At 37.2% G+C, this 16,359-nt stretch overlaps 1 protein-coding gene across 2 annotated transcripts in view; it reads left to right on the top strand.

Moving 5' to 3' along the window:
• The window catches only part of PDE1A (phosphodiesterase 1A), a 278,408-nt gene that overhangs the window by 238,016 nt on the left and 24,033 nt on the right, over positions 1-16,359 (top strand). For both annotated transcript variants that reach the window (XM_054562441.1, XM_054562440.1), the window contains exons 11-13: positions 3,560-3,641; positions 5,704-5,821; positions 6,888-7,033. In XM_054562441.1, the coding sequence (XP_054418416.1) occupies positions 3,560-3,641; positions 5,704-5,821; positions 6,888-7,033 (346 nt within the window). The remainder of the gene's footprint in view (positions 1-3,559; positions 3,642-5,703; positions 5,822-6,887; positions 7,034-16,359) is intronic.

The following is a 16,359-nucleotide window of genomic DNA, read 5'->3' as shown; positions in this document are numbered from 1 at the left end:
AAGCAGCTGATGGTAAAGAAGATAAAGCAGATCCTTATCTCCAAGGCATTTCTCATTGAACACCTGTATTATCATCAACACAGTTAATGTTCTCTCTGAGCATTCATGCACGTCAATACCGCTACTTCTGCCCTCTGGCTGGAATGGGTGCATTTGCAAAAAGCTCCATTTGGTTCAACTATGACTGAAATTATTGAGAGATCAGAGATGTAGGTACCAGCCAAGAAAACAACCATTAGTAAAGGAAGATAGGTTTTTACTTCTTAGTCTCTTCTTGAACAGACATAATAGGTTGGCAAGATAACAAAAAGTTAATATATTCAAAGTTAAAAAAAATAGTCACTGCCATTAGAATTTGTTCATACTTCATACAAAATGAACCCAGTAACTAAGTGACATTTTCCCTTTTTCAAATAGTTGCTTTGTACACATGGAAAAAAAAATAAATGCATGTATAAAATCAACATTTACCAATAGACATTACCTTTTCAGCCAAGGAAAAACAAAAAACTGGAAATGCAAGTTATTTAGAAGGGGTCAAAATGATAGTTTTATCCTAAATTATATATAGTCAGGCCCCTTTATTTTATTCAATGTTGCTAGAAATTATATAAAGCGTGTCAGTTAAAAATAAATTGTATTTCCCATAGTAATAAAAATGTAGTTAGTGTATTCTCAGCTAAGGATCTGGTATCACAAACTTAGAGACACAACCAAAACATTTTCATAAATTTAAAGAACTGTAGCTATGATCCAGGATAATAACTTAAAATTTAAAAATCTAAGCTTATAGTTTGAAGAAGAATAAAAATGTAAACATCAATTATACAAGGCATATTAATGTTCTGTAAAATATTTATAACACAAAAATAGAATTATATCATATAAATTCTGCTGAAACTTAATGTTAGTTATAATAATCATTAAATATTTGAACAGTCTTGGTGACTTTCTTAGAATCTACAAGGGCCATTTTTAGGAGGAATGTAGGAAGGTAATTAGGCAGCCTAAATTCCTTAACTAAGTTGTTCCAGAAGACTAAACGGTTGCGCATGCCTTTCTTTTTAAATCGCAGTTCAATTCCTCTATGGAAATAGAGGTCCCTCAAATACAGATTCGGCCTTACATGGCCCCTAAGACTGGCCAGGGGCTTGCCACCTGTGTGCGCTGGTGTTGCTTCTGTGATTAAAGCTTAGGTTTCAGTTCAAAGAGATTTCTCAAGATTTTATACTTTACTTTTTTCTACCTTCTGCATTTCTTTAAAATTATAGAAACTGTTTGACTTCAGAGAAAAATGCAAAACAGAAAAAATGTGCCATTAAGTCACTGGATTTGACAGCTTGTTGACAGCTATCAGAGCATTTCACAATGTTAGGAAAGCATAAAAACAATTATTAGGATGTTGTCACAGCCTTTCAGAGAAGAAATCTCAGCAGCCTCCAAGGGAATCGCAGAGACAGGCATGAGCTGTCAGGCCTGAGCACACCCAGCCTCCTTTCTTTCCGGGCGGACGGGGCCTCTTCCTCCGTGTGCACACCTGCCGGCTCACCCCCAAGGGCAGAGGCAGAGCTCCAGGGGTGTAACTGAGTGGCATTGCTTAATTAGTTGAGTTTAGTGACTTGAGGGCCCTGTAATTTTGCTCCGATCACTTATAGAAGTCAATACCTCAGAACAGATGTGTGTTCAGTAAGCTCTTGATCTTTAAAAGTATATATTTGGCCTCCTGAAGGCAGCACAGTCAAATGACAGCAAGACCTCCATGAAGAGCTAGCTGACATGAACATTAGCTTAGGTAAGCCCAGGATGATTCTAGTTGGTAGATACTAGTATGTCTTTATTCCTAAAATGAGTAAACCAAAATTACCAAGTAACAGATGAGGAGAATCGATTTTAGCCAAGGCTATGGTGTATCGGAAGTAACAGAGATACCGCATTTTGCTGTGTGTAATGTGCACCCATGTTTTGTGCACATTATACACAAGATCATGCAATCATTATATCCATGTATAATGCGCACCCTTATTTTTCCCTCAAAAATTTGGGCAAAAAATGAGCATTATACATGGCAAAATACGGTAGCCGGCTGAACAACAGTGATTCAATACTGTGTCTTGTGACTTCAAGGCTAATGGTCCTAATAATTCCTTTTCATCTGTCCATTAAGCTGGGTATAAACATTAATTCCAAGTGGAATGGATGTTGTTATTCTCTAGGGGAATGAGGATAGTTGTTGGGAGAGAACACAAAAATTCTAATCCCTGTTTGCTTTAAGTCCTGGCGTGGTAAAATGTTCCTGTGTGTAGCTATTTCCATCTAGATTTTCCCAAACAATTCTGATATCAAATTTTCCACTCCTCATAATCAGAGACATGGTTTAGAGGAAATGCACCAGAAAACATAGTCAATAAAACATGAAAGCCAATAAAATATATTGACATGATGTTGTAAATCTTGATGAAAGATGTTAAAGGAGCAGAATGAGTGGAAACCCTAAGTCCTCAGAGAGTTGTTGCACAGTTACATGGGCTTCATAACAAAGTGAAAGTGAAGACCCCCTGCCTTTTGTCTCCTGATCTCAGAACCTGACTATATGTCTCAAATGGTGGGCTTATACAAGGCCAGTGTACCCCTCAAAGGTATGCAACCAGTAGCTCAGGAGAAAATAGACCCCCAAAGCATTCCTTCAAATGGTCAATTGAAGTGAACAGGCGCAAGTAACATATTCTCTCTGTTTCTTTGGAAAGCACATCCCCTTTAAATGCAAAGGAAAGAATGAATAAACCTTACTAAAATGAAGTTTTACCCAGAGCAATCATCTTTATTTTAGGAGATGAAAGTCTAATTAGCTCTTCTGATGTTAAACCCAAACATTTAAATAGAATTCTTTAACATATGTGCTCGGTAAGACCAAATAATTAAAAAATCACTGATATTTAAATTTCTCTGAGAAAATAGTAAATAAGATTATGCATGTAGAATTTAAGAATGTTAAAGATATTCTTCGTTGCTTCCTGTGGGACATTCAAATAAAATTGGTTAATAAATAGCAAGATGTTTCAAAATGCTCATATAATTTGAATTTCAAAAAGCAGTGTAATTAAGAATTCTTGATACTGAAGATCTGCTGGTGTGTTTGGCGCAGGACAAAATAAAGCAGAAAAATTTGTGAGCTGGACTGTTAATTAAATGTGAAATAACACACTGAGATCATGCAATCATTACACCCATGTATAATGCAGATCCTTTCCTATTTTACGGTGACTTCAGAAAATTCTAAAGAGCAAGGTGTGTCTACAGTTGAGAGGCTGTAATACCAAGGCAGAGTCTCCACATGTTGAAATTGTTCATTTCTTTTTTCCTTTGGAATATGTCCCCAAAGCAGGCCTTCTGAGTAGAATTACATAAACCGAGACTACAGTGTTTGGTATTATCAAAATAAATAAATACACAGTGTCAATGAAGAAATGAAAGTTGTGGCATTTGGCTTTGTATCTAGGCTGCTTGTAATCTGAGCTTCTCCAAACCAAGTCTGTATACTAATGAGCTTTCCTTTCTGCAGGGAGATAAAGAAGCTGAGTTAGGGCTTCCATTTTCCCCACTTTGTGATCGGAAGTCGACGATGGTGGCCCAGTCACAAATAGGTAATGGGAGATGGGTGGTCGCAGAGAGTGGGTGTGCTTGTCAGTTTTCAAATGGATACACTGTGCTTTTCAAAAGGGCAACATCCATGAGAACCTCACTCCATAGTCATGATAAATTAGTTCTTTAGACACACCTATGTGGTGCTAAATCATAGGCTTTATTAAAACATTCTCATAAAGGCAATTCGATAAAGCAGCATGAATAAATGTAATTATTATTCTGTTTGTAATCCTTTTATAAAAAAGATTTTAATCTTGTGAAAGAGACAGTATTTTTTGCTGTTTTTGTGGCTGATTATTGTTTTCTGTAATTTAATATTTTGACTATAGAACAATTTAATAAAAATATCAATATCTGTTCTGTTATCACTGAGTTTACATAATATATTTAATATACTAACTCATATTCTTTTGGAAAAAATCTTATGATATGAATAGATAAGCCAACAATACGAAATTTATAAAATGATACTGCTTTCAGCCATATTCATTCTTTATTTGTATTTGTGTTGGAGACTTCAAGTTCAGCCCACTGTTAAAATGTATTATCACTATACCGTACAGTTCAAATATCTGTAATAGTCATTCCCTGGGCCAGCATCTTTATTACTTCATAACTATTAGATGGCTTCCTCACCTCTGTAGCTGTTCCAGCTCCACCTCCTACACATGCAGTCAGCTGTAAGAAAGCTTCTTGCTCTGACCTTTTCCCCTTCCCACCCAAGTTCCAAATGCTGTTTTTCTAGACACCATAACACAGGTGTCTATCATGCAGGCGTGAGTGTAGCAGGCTAAGGACCTTCTCGGGCAACCTGGGAGGAATAGAAGTCTCTGAGACTTGTGGCTGTAATAGAAATTGCTCATATGTTTGTACAGATGACCTCTTATTTGACAGGTCATATCCCGGGCATTTAAAACCGTAGCCAGAACTTTAAGTAACACCCTGGGTAGCCAGCTAACATTGTTCTGACCGCAAGGCACTAATTAATATACAAAACTATCATTAAAGTTCTTTTAAATTAAAAATGTAGCTTAATGTATTCTATGACGAACCCAGTTATCTGAACTGTGAATTAATTTTACCTGAATATCTGGCAGATGAGCTACTCTTCAAATGTGAATATTGCTCTGGACACTAGCTAGTACCTAAAAAGCTGCCCTCTAGCTGTTCTCCTGTGTTCGGATGGTAGTCCACTGCTCCCAGGTGTGTTTCAGGCCATGCGCGCTGGACTTCGGCACCCCACCTCTCCTGGGGCCTTGGGGGGGTAAATGTACACAGTGCTTAGAGTAGGTTGCATTCTCCTTCACCTAGACACTGGGTGGTAAGTGCCCTTATTCTCTCCGTGTGTCATTTTCTGTCTTGATGAGCACTATAAATGTAAAAGTCTTTATTCATTCTGACACCTGCAAGTGGTGAAATTAATGCTGTCTCTCAGTGATGGTAGTGCTCTTTGCTGATTTGACAGAAGACGCCCACACGCTGTGAACTAACACTTCACATCCAGAGAATAACAAACAGCAATATGAAATATTAACATACTGGCAGAAAGCTCTGACTAATAAAATCAGAATGGAAAAAAAGTGGTTGATTTCCTATTACCTGAGAAAAAAACTTCAATTTCATTTCTTTGAAGCTTAGATGTTTTTTCTTGTTGGTCAATAACAAAATTCAACAGTCAAGTGAAGATCTTTCAGGAAGGGTTATGATCTCTCTCATTGAGAAAGCCAAATATATTAATTCTGGTTAGATGTAAATTTATTGTTAACAATAAATAGTATGATGCTGAATAGTAAGTAGGAAAGCCAATATACTTGAGTTAGCAAGCTTACATTGAATCACTTCCACTGTTTGAAATAATATGTTCTACAGAAATAATGTGTTAGACCATCCCTACAGATTGGATAAAAATCCATGTTATTGGATAAAAATCATTGTAAGGGGTAAATAATTCAGTATTATTGTTGATACTTGCTATCAGGAGCATCCGAGACTCTTCATTGTTACTTATTTTGGAATTCAGTAAATTGTAACATTTGAATTTATCTTTTTTTGCTTTTGTAGGTTTTATTGATTTCATAGTAGAGCCAACATTTTCTCTTCTGACAGACTCAACAGAGAAAATCATTATTCCTCTTATAGAGGAAGACTCAAAAACAGAAAATTCTTATGGAGCAAGCAGGTTTGATATTTTCTTTTTTGCATCATTCTTCATCTTTGTGATGTTTCATAACCTTTCACTTATGAAAATCTTTATTACTTCTTACATGTAGACCGAAAATTCTTCAAGAATTTTTAAGTAGTATTGCCACCTAATGGCCATGTATTATATTGCATATGCCTTTGAAATAAACTTGGTTACAAAAGTATCATAGTACTAAGGCATATACCAGATAGTATTCACTACCAAGGAGAATAAAATTATTTGAATTTTTATTGAAGGTGTATGTATTATTTCCTGGATATAGAAGCATATCTGGTTGTGTTATTTTGCTTACAAACAAATCAATCACAACCTTTTGTGTATCTAGGAAGATGCCTTTATCAGTTAGCCTGTTAAAAGGCATGAATACAAGCAATCTATAAAATGTCCATCATATATGCAACTTACATTATTTTAAACTAGATTTTATCATCAATAAATTTGCTAAGGGGTATTACTTAAAACTTCCATTTGCAGAAAAATCATGCTAAATTCTTACCCATCTGAACACACAACTTTTCCTAATAGCACATCAACAGGGGCCCTAAATGTTGCCCTAATGAGGAAACTGGGGAAGTGTTCTACCTGAGAGAGATTCAGGTTACCCTGGTGATTAAATGGTGGAGGAAGGAGCAGTTGCCACCGCCCGCTTCAGGCTCTAGAATTATGGTGCCCGTTGATGATGTTCATTAATAGACTCACTAGTAAGGCAGCTCACCCCAAGGTTCTCAGCTCTTCTAAGGCCTCCCCACTCTCTAAAAGCATCCCAACCTGCTGCTCTGGGAGTCCCCGACAGACCCAGGGCACCCCTGACAGAATCCCTGGCTCTCTCTGTGAAGTTAGGAAAGGAAGCAGCTGAGCAGCATTAACATGTGCTCAAAACTAGGCCTGAGCACCTGCCATCTGGCTTCTCCAGTTGGTTTTGTAAAGCATTTCAGGTTTTGCTCCCTCCATCCCAATAACATGACTTTGGTGTTTTCTGGTTTGTTTGGTTGTTACTGTTAGCTCACATACCTTTATGGGTTTATACTGCTGATTTGTTTAGACGATCAAATGTGAAAGGCACCGTGAATGACGGAACCTACAGCCCAGACTACTCCCTTGCAAGCGTGGACCTGAAGAGCTTCAAGAACAACCTGGTAGACATCATCCAGCAGAACAAGGAGAGATGGAAAGAGCTGGCTGCACAAGGTAGAGCTCTTTACGTAGCCTTACTGCCGTCCCCGTCTCTGTCTTAGCTCTTCTGAGATTCTGGACTTTTTCCTCCTCGATTTATCTTATAGAAAATATGCAGGCCCTTGGTAGTATTTGGAATTTAGCTACCCTTTGATTATTCATTTAAAAAAATGGGTTTATCTCTTAAAGAAAAGGAGATTCTGTTCTGTTTCTGCCACATGGACTCCAGCATTATGTCTCCGTGGGTGTTGGTGGAGGGGATATAAGGCTGGGACAGTAAACTGGTGACAAACTTTACATGGCACATTAGTTTCCTGTTCATTTCCAGAGGTACTTCTGAGCTTGTGTTTTAGGGTTTGCAAGTGGCTTTTGTGTTGCCTAAGGAATGTAACACCTAGCGTCAGAGATTTGGGTGCCCAGTTTTTGGGTTTTTTCTTCTATCAATTTAACTAAGTTACTTTCTTGGCTGACAGTTTCACTCATGAGTTGGAAAAGGCACCTGTAATTTACAACCAGAGAGAACACAGGTGAAGCTAGCTCTAGTTATTTCTGACGTATTTTCTGATTCAAGTAAATTAGTCTGTTTCATTTAGAGGACATGTGAGTTAGTATATCCATCATTAACTTTCATGCACGAACTTCGCCTTCGCATCCGGGTCTGGCCCCTGCCTTCTCACACTCCCTCCTGCAGCGCAGTCTCACCCAGGCTCTGTACTCCCTGCACGGAGGGCGTCTGGCTTCTTAAAATACCCAGGGCCTTTGTAGGGATCATTTTTCTCAGCCAGGAATTCTCTTGGGTCTCTGCAAGGTTGATTTCCCTCTTGGCTGGCGGGCCTGTTTTAATTTTTAATTTGAAAAACACAGCATTCAATAACTCATTTAATTCTCACATGGACCTTACAAGTTATATGCTATTACTATTCCCATTTTACAGATAAGGAAATCAAAGCAGAGGACAGTTGTGTGACTTGCCCCAAATCTCATAATCAGTAAGTGAAAGAGCTAGAATTGGTTCTTTCTTTTCAGACGCAGTGCCCTAAAACCCCAGGCTAGGCTGCCCCCAAAAGAAACCCTCCTTGAAGGTTAGAGACCTGTACTCAGAAAACTACACAACACTGAAGAAAGCAATTAAGGAAGACACAAATAAATGAAAGCATATACCGTGCTCATGGATTGGAAGAATTAACATCATCAAAATGTCCATACTAACCAAAGCAATTTATAGATTCAATGCAATCCCTATTAAAATACCAATGACATCTCACAGATATAGAACAAATGTTTCAAAAATGTATATGGAACCATAAACAGCCCCAAATAACCACAGCCATTTTGAGAAAGAAGAACAGTAGGAGGGATCACAATACCTGACTTCAAACTATATTATAAGATTGCTGTAATCAAAACAATCTGGTACTCTCATAAGAACAGACACATAAATCAATGGAATGGAATAGAGAGTCCATAAATAAACCGATGTGTCTATGGTCAGTTAATATTTGACAAAGGGAGAAGAAGCATAAAATGGAGTAAAAATAGCCTCTTCAACAAATGGTGTTGGGAGATCTGGACAGCAACATGCGAAAAAATGAAACTTGACCACTGATTTACATCACACACAAAAATGACCTCAAGATGGATAAAAGACTTAAATATAAGTTTGCAACACCATAAAAGTCCTAGAGGAGAACATAGGCAGGAAAATCTCAGATATTCCACATAGCAATATTTTCATCAATATCTCCCCTAGAGCAGGGGACATAAAGGAAAGAATAAACAAATGGGGCTTCATCAAAATAAGAAGTTTCTGCACGGCTAAAGAAAATGTCAGCAAAATGAAGAGGGAACCAACTGTATGGGAAAACATATTTGCCAGTGATACCATAGACATTGGTTTGATCTCCAAAATATGTAAAGAACTAACCCGACTCCACTCCAGGAAGACAAACGATCCAATTAAAAAGTGGGCAAAGGACCTGAACAGACTTTTCTCCAAGGAGGACATACAGAGAGCCCAGAGACATATGAAAGGATGCTCAGCATCACTAGCCATCAAAGAGACGCAAATTAAAACCACAGTGAGATACCACCTCACACCGGTCAGAATGGCCATCATAAACAAATCAACGAACAGGTGCTGGTGAGGTTGTGGAGAAAAAGGAACCCTAGTGCACTGTTGGTGGGAATGCAGACTGGTGCAGGCACTGTGGAAAACAGTTTGGAGTTTCCTCAGAAAACTAAAAATGGAACTTCCCTTTGAGCCAGCAATTCCATTATATCCTAAGAATTAGGATATAATGCTGTGATTATATCCTAAGAATCCCAAAACATCAATTCAAAAGAACTTATGCACACCAATATTCATAGCAGCACAATTTACAATAGCCAAGTGCTGGAAGAAACCTAAGTGCCCAACAGTAAATGAGTGTATCAAAAAGCTATGGTACATTTACACAGTGGAATACTATGCAACAGAAAGAAAGAAAGAAAGAAAGAAAGAAAGAAAGAGCTACTGCCTTTTGAGACAGCATGGATGGAACTGGAGAGCATTATGCTAAATGAATTAAGCCAGGGGGTGAAAGACAAATACCTTATGATCTCACCTGTAAGTGGAAACTAATCAACAACACAAACAAGCAAGCTAAATACAACCAGCGACACTGAAGTAAAGAACAAACTGACAGTAACCAGAGGGGAGGGGTGAGGGGGATAACATGGGAATAGAAGGGGAAGGGTCATCAAAGAATGTGTGTAAAGGACCCATGGACAAACCCTAAGCAAGGAAGGATTGAGGGTGGGACAGGAGAAAGTGGTGCTGGGAAAACAGAAACAACTGTACTTGAACAAAAATTTTAAAAAGTAATTGACAAAAGTAAAAAATAAAAAAAGAAAGAAAAGTTTGCCTTAAAAAAAAAGAATAGCTCATGACAGTGTGTGAGAAATGATATAGAGGAGCCCTTGCTGGTGTGGCTCAGTGGATTGAATGCCAGCCTGGAAACCAAAGAGTCGGCAGTTTGATTCCCAGTCAGGGCACATGACTGGGTTACAGGCTGGGTCCCCAGTGAGGAGCACACAAGAGACAACCACATATTGATGGTTCTCTCCTTCTCTTTCTCCTTCCTTTCCCTTCTCTCTAAAAATAAATAAATAAAATCTTTATAAAAGAAAAAAAGAAATGATATAGAGCAGCACAAAAAGGAACAGGCTTATCTCAGGCCTCATGCAGAATTTTTGCATAAAGCTAGTTTGCAGTAAAAAAAAAAAAGAAAAAAACAAAAAAAAAACCGCACACACAAGAAAGAAAAAGAAAAAAGAAGAAAAAACCTCCTTGACCACTAAAAGTGTCGTATGATCTCTGACCTATTTTTCTCCATTAGGGTTCAGTTTAGCCGCTTCAAAGTGATACTGCTAATCAATAATCAGTGATATTTGCTGATTTTTTCCCCTTATTTATTGTATCTTCCACATGGTAATATGTGGTCCACAAAAGTTGGACATAGTCTACTGTGTTTTCCAGTGTATTCTCAGCAAATAACACAGTGCTAAGCACATAAGAGGGACTCAGCAAGTATTTGCTTAATTAAATAGTTAATTAATCCTGCATGATGTCATATTATGCCTCCACTTCTGCTATTAAAAAATAAAAGAAATACTGATGTAATGTCTTTATCTGAATTTGTAAATCATGTTTTTCCAGCCCCATAAGTTTTGAAGGCATATTTAACAGTAGATAATACTAAAATTAATCAGTAGCTTTACCTTTTTACTGAATAACACACAAAAAACTGTCTTTGATATTAAAGAGTTTAAAAATAAGGACTTTGCATTGAATAGAACTTGAAATACGTCCCTGAAACTCAAGAATTTAAGAATGACTTCCGTTTTTGACACCGTTTTGCAAAATCAAGCTAGTGCAGGCAGACTCTTTCAAGGTGTTTCCCATGCACACACAGCTCCTCAGGCAGCCAGGGGTGCGTGGAAGGTTTTCAGTCCTCTGTGGCCTCTGAATGCTAGGATTTTTCTGTTGAATCCTGCTGTTCTATCACTGACCCGAAATTTGGACCACAGCCCCAGGCTCCAGGAGCTGTGGTTTTTCCCTACTTTTCTAAACTTAATTTCCCACTTCCTGTGGGAGAAACCAGGAATCATTGCCCTCTCTTCTTGTTCCAAATTGAGCCTTCCACCTATGTCAGCCAAGCTGGTTTCTGCAGCTGTTCCCCAGCCAGGGTTGGCAGAAAGGCCCTCGGGACCACCTGGCTCCAGGCGAGGCCCTAGCTTCCTGATGTTCTTACTGGAATCTCCAGTAGTTTTTTGTGAATTAATGCTTCTCAAATTGTTGTGTTGCCTTGATTGATTTCCACTGTGATGGGATAGTTGTTTTTGTTAATATTTTCTAATTTTTATACTTGTTTTTTATGGAGAAGAAATACTCAAACTCTTTACATTGCTGGAGTAGAAAGTCCTCCTTCTCCACATTGCTTTCTGAGAGAATTAAATGAGTTGATTTATGCAGTCTGCTTAGAAGTACCTAAAATAGTAACACTACATGAGTTGCCATTATTACTGTAGTTATTTACATTCTTTCTGTTATGTGTTGTAGGAATTAGGAATATGGTAGAAAACAAAGAGACTATAATTCCTATCCTCATGACAGAGCGAGTGGAAGTTAGAAGTAGGATGGCAAATTTAAATAGGGAGGTCAGAAAAGGCTTTACTGAGAAACTGGTAATTTAAACAAGTACATGAAGGATGTTAGGAAAGAGCTATGGGGAGGTCTGGGTCAGGAGTGGGAAATAAATTTTCAGACAGAGGACATAACCAGCAAAATGTCTGGGAGGTCAAGCTTGCTTGACATGCAAAAATAACAGGAGGCACGTGAAGCTGAGGGATACTGAGCAAGCGGGAGTAGTGTAGGCAGTGCAGTAGATGGGCAATGTGCCGCACCGCCAGGCTGGGCTAGGACAGATAGGTAGCCAAATTTGTAGAATTTTGAAAAAGAAAATAAAGTGATCTGAATTGAAGTTTTTAAAGGGTATCTCTAGCAGCAGAATGGAAAATATTCTTCTCTTTGGGAGGCAAAAATGGAAACAAGGAAACCAAAACAGAGGACGTTGCTCCTAACTCAGGAGAAAGAAGGGAGTTAAACCAGGTGGTAGTGGCGGGAGGGAGGTGAGCAAAGTGTCTCAACTCCAGATGCAGAAAGACTGTGGCTAAAGCCAGCATGAGTGAGTAGGGTTCGAGAAGAGACTAGATTCTGGATATATTTTGAAAGCAGAACTGATAAGATTTGTTAACAGATTAGATGTGCATTATGAAATCAAGAGTCAAAATTATGCCAGGACTTTTGGTTTTATTACACATTAACTGTGTATATGTAAATCTATATAATTATTTTCCTATACAAATTAGCATCTCCAGCAAAACTGAAGATATTCATGCTAAGTTTTCAATACTTTCACCCTAGAGAAACTTTTGCTCATGTGTATCAGAGACATGAGCAAAATGTTCATAGCAGCATTGTTTATAAATACAAAATACCTGAAAATGTAGTAAAATGAATTCATAAGCTGTCGTATACTCATATTATGGAAGAGCGTACTACTGTTGGGATACATGAACTTTAGTTGTGAGCAACAAGAGGGATAAATGGCACAAACAATATTGAACAGAATATGCAAACTGCTGAAACATAGCAAGATACCATTTCTAGAACTTTAAAAACTTCTAAGAGACAACAGGTTTTGTAATACACATCATAAAACTAAAGAGTGAAGGGGGAAATATTCAGAATCACGGGGGAAGTTTGGGATTTATTTAGAAATTAGTAATATTTTATTTCTTAGGTTAGGTGCTAGACACACAAATGGTTTTACCTAACATATATGTTTTATATATGTACCTATAAATCTGTATTAATAGGATATTATATAATAAAAATGAAAATATGATGTTACATACAAATATATGTATGTACTTAGTCCTAAATGCACTGAAGATGAAATTTTATGATAATTGCATTATTATATGATGCATAGAGCTTTGCTTTATTAATTAAATTTTGAGGCTCTGAACAGAATCCCAAATATTTGGTCATCATGATATTAGCTTTGAAGCTAAATTTCAGCATATCTAAAAAACGTCCCACTAATCCTGGAGCAGTGGTAGGTGTGGCTGCTTAGGCTCCAAAGAATGAAGCTTCTGTGTTGTCAGTCTTAACAATGACGACGACAACAACAACAACAACAAAAAGCCTACTTTTTAAAGAGCAATTTCATTCACCAAGGCTTCTATTAAGAGTTTGGAGACATCCGTCTAAGAATGTTGCATGTAAAACACATTCCATTTTGACATGAGGCCTTTTCAAAAAATAAAAAATGCTTTTCACCATCCCAAATGGTTTACTATTTTGGTTAAATCTTGTCCATTTAGAGTAAATAAAATGCTTTCATAATCTACTCAGTATTCCTCAGCATCTTAAGTTTTTCCCCAAGAGCAGACAGGAAATTTTAAGAAGTTGTGTGTGGCCCTTGCCAGGTAGTTTGGTTAGTTAGTGTCATCCCGATACACCGAGTTTGTAGGTTTGATCCCTAGTCAGGGCATGTACAAGAATCAACCAATGAATGAATGCATAAGTAAGTGAAACAACAAGTCTCTCTTTCTCTCTTTCCTCTTTCTCCTCCTCTCTCTCTCAAAAATAAATTTAACATTTTTTTTAAAGAATATGTTTGTATATATCTAGTGAGACAGGTGGAGAGAAATGGTGAGAAGAGTCACTCTTCTATTTCTACTTATAAAGTTTCAGGATTTTCATGTAACTTTTCTTAGCCTCAAAAAAATGGCTATAAATAATATCCACCGTAGTGAAGGAGAAGACATTCCCACAAATCCTTGCCCAATCTCCAGTCATCTCCAATCTATGATACAGATTTGAGAACAAAGAACCTAAGGAAGTAAGAAAAAAAATAAAAGCACATCTGCTTATGCTGGTGGTGAATGGGTGATAGATGCCTAATTAACAACCAGGGAAATCATATACAGGAAAGAAAATTAGTTATGTCCCAGAACGGAATCTGGGGGTGAGGGTGGGGGGCAGTCAGGCTGGAATGGAATGCAATATGTTTCTTACTGTACTGAGTAATTCTATGATTTATTTGATATTAATTCAAATCCTAAAATACTAGGCTCAAAGAAGATTAAGAAGTGAAAAAAGGAGGCAGCGTGGGAACTGAGATGCTACCGGATTTGCATTGTGCATGAATCACAGCTGTTTAGAACCAGAAGGAAACCTAGAGCTAGCTTAAGGCAAGCTTGACATTTTAGAGTATGCATTAAAATTTTCAAACACGCAAGCATTTTCTAGTTTCTTTTTGTAATTTATTTCCTCCATGGTTGCTTTAGAGTCATAGAATATGTTCAGTATGATATGCATTTGAACTTTTTGAGATCTAATTTAGGCTTAAGTGGCTCAGGTATGCCACTCAAAATAATTAGTATTTTTCTAAATTACATTTGTTGGGGTGACATTGGTTCACAGGAAGATTATTTGACTTGGGGTGGTAGACACACAGTGCAATATACAGATCATGTATCATAGAACCAATGTCACCCCAATTTAAAAAATTAGTATTTTGATTAGGATTACTTTGATATCAATTTGGGAAGAATTGTCATCTTTGGGAGATTATCTTCCTATTCATATATACTATACCATTCATAGGGTCTTTTTATTGTTTCTCAGAAAGTTTATTTTTCTCTTAATAATAATAAAATAATAATGATAAAAATTCTTATTAGTGTTATTAGATGTTAGCCATTATAGTAAGCATATACAGGGTGGGGCAAAAGTAGGTATACAGTGGTAAGTACATGAAACACAGAGTTTGTTTTTGTATTTTATTATGGTTTATTTTCCATACAAACAACTGTAAATCTACATTTGCCCTGTCCTGCACTATATTATATGTAATCACTTAATATTTAAATTTTGAATATACTTTGTTGGATTTTCTTTCAGTATTTTATATACTTTTTTGCTTCTTCTATGGCTATTTCTTGCAGGTATATAGAAATACATTTATTTTTGAATACTGATCTTCGGCAAATAATGACAGCTTTTTTTCTTTTCCAAATGAATACCTTTTATGATTGTTTTCCTTGAGCCCATTTAACTAGCAAGTTTATCCAGAACACTCTGAAATGGAAGCAGTGATGACATTGGGCTTGTCTCTGAATTTAAACAGAATGTGTTTAATGTTTCAGCATTAAGTGTGATATTTATCAATTTCTTTGATCTTTTTATGAGGTTAATTATATTCCCATCAATAAATAATTTGCTAAAAAATGTATTTTAAATGAAACATTTAGTTTAATCAAATATCTTTTCTGTAGCTTTTGAAATAATTTATAAGTTTTTCTTTAATTGGTTCATCTAGTGAATTATATTAATAGATTTTCTAATGTTGAACCACTATGTATTCCTCAAATAACCCAATTTAATCATGATGTTTTTAAAATCATTTTTGCTGACTTTAAAAAATAGATATTTTTGCATGAGATTAACCTATCATTTTTGTTTGTCATACCAGCCTTGTCTTGTTTTGCTGCTGAAGTTACACTAACCTCATAAAATGAGTTGAAATTTTTAAATTCTGCCACCTCTCAGAATTCTAGATAAGAGAAGATGACAAAAGTCTCTTCTATTTCTGAATCCCTGAGTTATTTCCAAAATCTTTCACACTTTTTGCAACAGTGGAGAATTGTGACAGTGAGGAATTATAACTCACCCCACCATTGTTTGTGTAAGTGCTGACGCTGACTAATATGCAGCTTATAGATAACACGTTTGTATAAGAATTCTAGGAACTAACTTCAAAAGGTACAGACTTCGACCTTCAGGCATCCCAGCTCTGGGAGGTTTGCTGACCTTCAACCGTGGAGCCAGGATGACATAAGTCAGGATGATGTGAAGCCAAGATGACTAACAGGATAATGTGCCCTGGACCATCACTTGCCTTATCAGAAGGGACTGTGCTGGTCTGCACCTAGAGAGATTTTCAACCCCCTCCCTTGATCTCTTTGTTCTGCTTCCCCTCTCCTCCCTTATAAAAACCTCTGCCGGCACTGCAATGTGAAGATGGGCTCTGGAATGGGAGTTCCCCATCTTCTCAGGTGACCAGCGCTTGAATAAATGACTTTCCTTCTCCCCAGGACTTGCCTCATGAGTTTGGCTCTCATTGCGGCAGCAGCTGAACCTGGGTTCAGTCATTTTCACACTCAGAATGTGATAGGACTGGCAAAACCCAGGGCCCTGCATCAGAGGCTCTAAGTATTTAGCTTTCTTG

This window comes from Pteronotus mesoamericanus, unplaced genomic scaffold (genome assembly GCF_021234165.1).
Source record: "Pteronotus mesoamericanus isolate MK-2021 breed Mesoamerican mustached bat unplaced genomic scaffold, CSHL_Meso_final scaffold_651, whole genome shotgun sequence".
In the NCBI taxonomy this organism is placed as follows: domain Eukaryota; kingdom Metazoa; phylum Chordata; class Mammalia; order Chiroptera; family Mormoopidae; genus Pteronotus; species Pteronotus mesoamericanus.
Note: the sequence above shows the minus strand (reverse complement) of the source record. Positions and strands in the feature narration are given on the sequence as shown.